The 5,326-nt window shown below is 53.1% G+C and overlaps 1 protein-coding gene across 1 annotated transcript in view; it reads right to left on the bottom strand.

Annotated features, from left to right (window-relative positions):
- The window catches only part of ATG9A (autophagy related 9A), a 9,883-nt gene extending 4,660 nt beyond the window's left edge, over positions 1 to 5,223 (bottom strand). Inside the window, exons 1-7 of the mRNA XM_017727095.1 lie at positions 5,124 to 5,223; positions 3,752 to 3,816; positions 3,295 to 3,456; positions 3,050 to 3,191; positions 1,356 to 2,104; positions 876 to 1,029; positions 475 to 654 (exon numbers count right to left, since the gene is read on the bottom strand). Coding sequence (XP_017582584.1) covers positions 475 to 654; positions 876 to 1,029; positions 1,356 to 2,104; positions 3,050 to 3,191; positions 3,295 to 3,456; positions 3,752 to 3,780 — 1,416 coding nt within the window. The 5' untranslated portion in view covers positions 3,781 to 3,816; positions 5,124 to 5,223. The remainder of the gene's footprint in view (positions 1 to 474; positions 655 to 875; positions 1,030 to 1,355; positions 2,105 to 3,049; positions 3,192 to 3,294; positions 3,457 to 3,751; positions 3,817 to 5,123) is intronic.
- Between the last annotated feature and the right edge of the window lie 103 nt (positions 5,224 to 5,326).

Below are 5,326 nucleotides of genomic sequence, written 5' to 3'. Positions count from 1 at the left end.
CGTCCTCGTTTACATCGGTGTCACTAGGAAGCCTTTCCCTAGACAAGTAACCCAAATTCCCAGGTACACAAAAAAAATGAACCCCTTTTCCCTCCATCGTAGATTTTGCATAATGGAAAATGCTTCCCATTTCCTCTAGGCTGATTCTCTCCTGAGCACAAGCAGGTCAGCTTCTTAGTGGTCACACTTTCTAAATGTCCAAATATCCCCATTCCACTCTCCTGAGGACACAGAACCCTTGGCTGTGAAAACATGCAATGACATCAAAGAAATGACACAGCCTGATTCCCAAAGCATCTGGTCAATAATCACAGCTGGGCCACAAGAGCCTTCTGGAGCTGGTGACCTGTGTTGCCAAACCCAGACACCCTACCAAGAGGTGGGTGGCTGGGCTGTGAGCTGCCAGGAGTGGTGAGTTAGGGCCTCTCATGGGTCTAAAGGACCAGACATGCCAGTGGGCAACCCAGGACCTACCGCTGGGTGGCCGTGCTGGCGCACGTCCATCTGGGCAAAGGAGCAGGTGTCACCCACGCCCACCACCTCCACGGTGAAGTTACGGAAGAAGTCAACAATGTCCAAGGACTTGGGCCGCAGGCAGATGATGAGGATCAAGGGGGTAATGATGGGACTTAGAAGCTCTTCCAGGATGAAGACCTGAGCACAGAAATAATGGGTTCAGCACAAGCTTGAGGTTCAAAAAACCCACAATCCCAAAGGCAGCCCCTAGATGTGGCCCTCCGTCTTCTGAGGCAGGGTATCTCTGAGGATGCTGCCTTGTTCCTCTACAAGCCCAGGAGCTGCTGAGCTCTCCAGCAGCTTCTCCCTCCTGCAGGGATAGGGGCGAGTCCCCAGCTCCCCAGTTAAGCCAAGCTCACCGCTTTGTACTGGAAGAGCTGGGCAAACTCATCCCTGGTCTCGTAGCGGTGGGCGTTGCCCTGCCAGTGGTCAGGCATGTAGTGGATGTGTGCCAGGATGACTCGCAGCAGCTGCTCTGGGCAAAAGACCAGGTGCTGGTCAGGGATGAAGGACCTGCAGGACAGGACAGGGAAACACCACAGCATTACACCTCAGTTCCTGGGAGATGTCATCTTGGGAGGGCAAGGTGACTGGCCCATATCACAGCTCCACCTGTAACCTTCCGACCAGCCCAGGGCCTCATATCATACAACCACTGCAGCCAGGATCACTACTACCCCCTTTCTCCAGCCTGGTCTGGCCTCTCCCCAGCCATGTCCCTCACTCACGCAGATTCACATCCATTTGCAAGCCAAGAGCATGTTTACATGGATTGCTGCCAGCCCCACTGCTCCCTACAGTGCTGCGAGGAGCACAGGGGCAGCACAGACCCACCTCACCTGCACACCGTGATGCCCACCCCGAGCAGGGTGACCGTGGTCAGGACGTGCTCAACCGCAAGCACATCCTCATCATAGATGGTGAGAGCGATGAGCACAGCCAGGATGGAGCCAGCAAAGAAGGCCACATTCTTGGCCACGATGGTGAGAAGCGGGGAGATAAAGCAGTTCATGTACTTGGAAGCTGGCTTGTACCCCTTGCTGAGGCGTGAGTGCAGTTCGTGATCCAGCTCGTTGAAGTGTCGGAGGTAACAGCGGCCATAGAGAGACCAGCAGCGGGCACCCAGGCTGCCTGGCTCCCGCTTCAGGATCTCCGTGTAGCTGAAGAAAGCATAGAGGATCTGCCAGATGAGGATGAGGGGACAGAGGAGGAAGTTAGCAATGCCAATCCAGAGGATGCGAGTACTGAGCTTCTCAGCCAGCTCCAGGCGGTTCCCGGCCCGCTTGTATTCGGCCTTCAAGCTCCACTCATTCTCAAAGAGGGAGCCGGGACCCCAGAAGAAGATGAGCTCAAAGTTGTACTTGAGCCCACGCGTGTAGAAGACGGTGTCTCCTAGCAGGGGCAGGCGGAAGCGGATGGGCAGCAGTGACTTGTTCACCATGGCCACCATGTAGTTCTTGAAACGAAGGATGCGGTGATAGATGTCCAGCTCTGTCAGCTCCTTCTTGTGGATGCAGATCTGGTGCTCCTTCTGGATCTGCACAATGCGAGCCTGCACCTCCTGCCAGGTGTAGTAGGGCAGGGTGGACTGGAAGGGGACAAGCAGCAAGATTAGGGGCAAGAAGCATCCAGGGACAGAAGCCAGGCTGAGCCCACCGAAGTAGCAGCTCCCAGCACGCACCTGGGGTGCTAACAAAGTCCATAACACCAGGACATGAGGCACCCTCTGGCACTGCTTCAGCCTGCAGCAGGCAAACCCCACACCTTGCCCTGGTGCCCTTTATCCCCTAGATTAGCACAGATGACTGTTTCCCAGCCACTCGTGCACCAGCTTCCCTGGAGGCACAAACACAGGTCCAGGCTTGCATAGGTCCTCCCAGAGCTGCCATTTGGAGTCAGTAGGGAGAAACAAACAAGGAAGGGACTTAAACAGTGTCCCAGAGGGAGCCCATGGAAAAACTGGGGACAAACCAAGCCTCTTGGCTCACCCCACCTTTCTCAAGACACTTTCTCCCTTCAAAGGATGCGCACATCATGTGAAAAGGATGCCTTTTCATGTTGTCCATTAGAGCAAGGACTCTGGACTAGGATGTATGTGCCAGCCTCAAACCCCATCTGTGACACACTGATCTCCTGTGTGACCTTCACAACTAAGTAGCTCCAAACCTCCCAAGTAAACAAGGAAGCTGAGGTTGTCCACATCCCAGAGAGGTATGAGGATATCCTTGCTTATGCCTTCTCTGTGGAAGGCATCACAGAAAAGGCCACCGCTGAAGAATACACATACTGGGTGGCATATGGCAGAAGCACGCACCAGCAGGCAGAGAGGCTGACCGGGCAGAGAGGGGTTAACACAGAATAAGCTGGCTGCTGGAGAAGAGGCTGAAAGGAGGCCATGTGGTTATGGAGCAGAGGGAAGAGCGCTCAGTTCAACTGAGAAGTGGAGAGGCGTAAAGGCAAATTGCAACCACCCAGCAAATGCCTCCCATGACCCTCAGCAGCCCCACATGTGGCCCCTGGCTCAGAGACTTACCATGGGGATTTTCAGGGCATTGATGTAGAAGGAGTGAATCTCCCAGTAGCAGCAAATGTTGTAGATAAACTTGACGAGTCGGTGGATCCAGAAAACTCCAGCTATCACCAGGATGCAGATGAGGAAGCTGTTTGCCTGGATTCTGCAAGCAGGAAGAGGCAAGCAGTGGGATACAGGCCCAGACAGGAGCCCTGAGTACTTAAGAAAACAAGAGCAGTGGCTAACATGCCCTCCACTGCCCCTACCTTGCACTGCAGACATTTGGAGGCAGGAAAGCATCTGGCAGAGTCACCTTAACAGGCTCACTCGGATGCTGGCTGTGATTTAATGCTTTGTTGGCAAAGAGGATGTCATAATCAACACAGCTGATAAGAAAGGTGGTGAATGCCACCACAAAGATGAACTGCCTGTGAAAAAAGAGAATGTTGTGAGGGAATCACCTTTCTGCTCTGCCCCAAAACATGAAGCAGCCAGGGTCATATGCCATGGAGATGCAATCCCACAGCCATGGCAGCAGGAAAGCTCACAGGCAATGGTTTCTCAAAGTGAAGTGCAGGTCTGGGGCATGGAAAATCCTAATGAAGGGGAGACGACAACTATGAAAGGAACCCTTCCACCCACAGAGCCGCAAGAGCTTGGCAAGTGCCCTTGGCTGTTCCCCAGCAGCTGTCACAGCCACAACAGAGGGGAACCTGCACTTACATGAGCTCAAAGATCTCTCCAATGAGCATGCACGTGAAGCCATTCTTCTGATGCAGGTTATAGACGTGAAAGCTACAGTCAAGGAGAACAGCATGGAGACTCCTCTCTGATGAAGGATGGAGAGGCTTCTGTCCCATTGGTATTCCACAGCTCCTCAGCCAAGTCTCCCTTCACCACCAAGAGAAAACCTCTTCCACCCCTACTCATCAGCAAGTTGGTTCCCCACTGCAGGAAAACACACTCTGCCCAGGTAAAGCACAGCTGGGGTAGAAGGACTTGGCTTCATTCATGCTCTTTTCTTCCTCCACTCAACACCCATAGTGAGGTCTGTCCAGCACAGAGCAGAAACTCAGCCTACACTCAGGCTGCACAAGGGTGGATAGGGCAGGGCATGGTAGGGCAGAACAAGACAGAGACAGGCAAAAATGCATTTAGTGGCACCTAGCTCCTGGTCCTGACCCCAGCAATGTAGTCAGCATAACTAACACCATTCTATAAAGCAAGCAGCCCTTCTCTGTCACCGAGTGCATCATCTGTTAGTAGGTCACCCTTTCCCCACTTATCCGGTGCTGAAGGTCCTGTGAACCAAGTAGAAAAATCAAATGGGTTCCTCCTTCTGCTCCCTATTGGCCTCAAGATTCCTTGGCACCAGGCTGATTACTCTCTTCCGTGCTGTCCTTGAAGGTCCCAGGCACACGGCCAACCCAACAGAGGTGATGACCCCGTCACAGAACAGGGAAGTAATAACAGCACCCAGAGCACTATCCACAAAATCATGGAGTTACTAATCCTAAGTGGGAACTTGTATCATAGCTGCTGCCGGGCAGTGAGACCCAGGACTCCGCAGTACCAGGGACACCCCCATTGTCATCTGCTTGACTCGCATTCTTTTATGTGATTTTTGAGTCTACATTATGATCGTTATGATGATACAGCAAACCATATATTAAGATATGACCAGATCTGTAGAGAGTCTAGATTATTAGAAACCACAAACTAAGAAATTCTGTTCTATGCTACTTATAAAATTGTACTACACTGATTCTGCCTACAGAAATCCTGTGCTACTCTGATTGTAAATGCCACGCCAGCAATAAAATCCTGTTAAGAATATAAAGCGTTAACTGTAACTACAACAGTACCATCGCCACTCTCGCAAATGTTCCTAGAAGCACCTGTAGGACCCTGTGTCAAGTGACCGCATCCCAAGGGGTGGGGGCTCTGTTAACGCCTCTGGAGCTGTGTAGTGTCCTACAGGAAGGGGCTGACACTGCACAAGCTCCAAGTTACACCAAGCTCCATGTTTTCCCAGGACTTAAAGCCGGGACGAGGGGGATACAACCCGCCTGACCCTCGCCCTGCAAAAGGATATGCGAGAGAAGAAAAGGTCGAGGTTCTCGATGTGATGCCACGGAGCTGAAGGAAGAAGCAACACAGAGTGAGGGGCCCTCAGCACACCCACCCTTGGTGTTGTGACCGGCGCAACCTACCCCTTCCCCGCTGCGCCTGGCGCCCGAAGCCCCAAACCAGCCCCGCAGCCGCCACCCCGGCCCCCCTCGGCGGCCCGCCGCTCCC

The sequence above is a fragment of the Corvus brachyrhynchos genome, unplaced genomic scaffold (genome assembly GCF_000691975.1).
Source record: "Corvus brachyrhynchos isolate BGI_N302 unplaced genomic scaffold, ASM69197v1 scaffold490, whole genome shotgun sequence".
In the NCBI taxonomy this organism is placed as follows: domain Eukaryota; kingdom Metazoa; phylum Chordata; class Aves; order Passeriformes; family Corvidae; genus Corvus; species Corvus brachyrhynchos.
The sequence above is the reverse complement of the archived record's forward strand: the minus strand, read 5'-3'. Positions and strand labels throughout refer to the sequence as shown.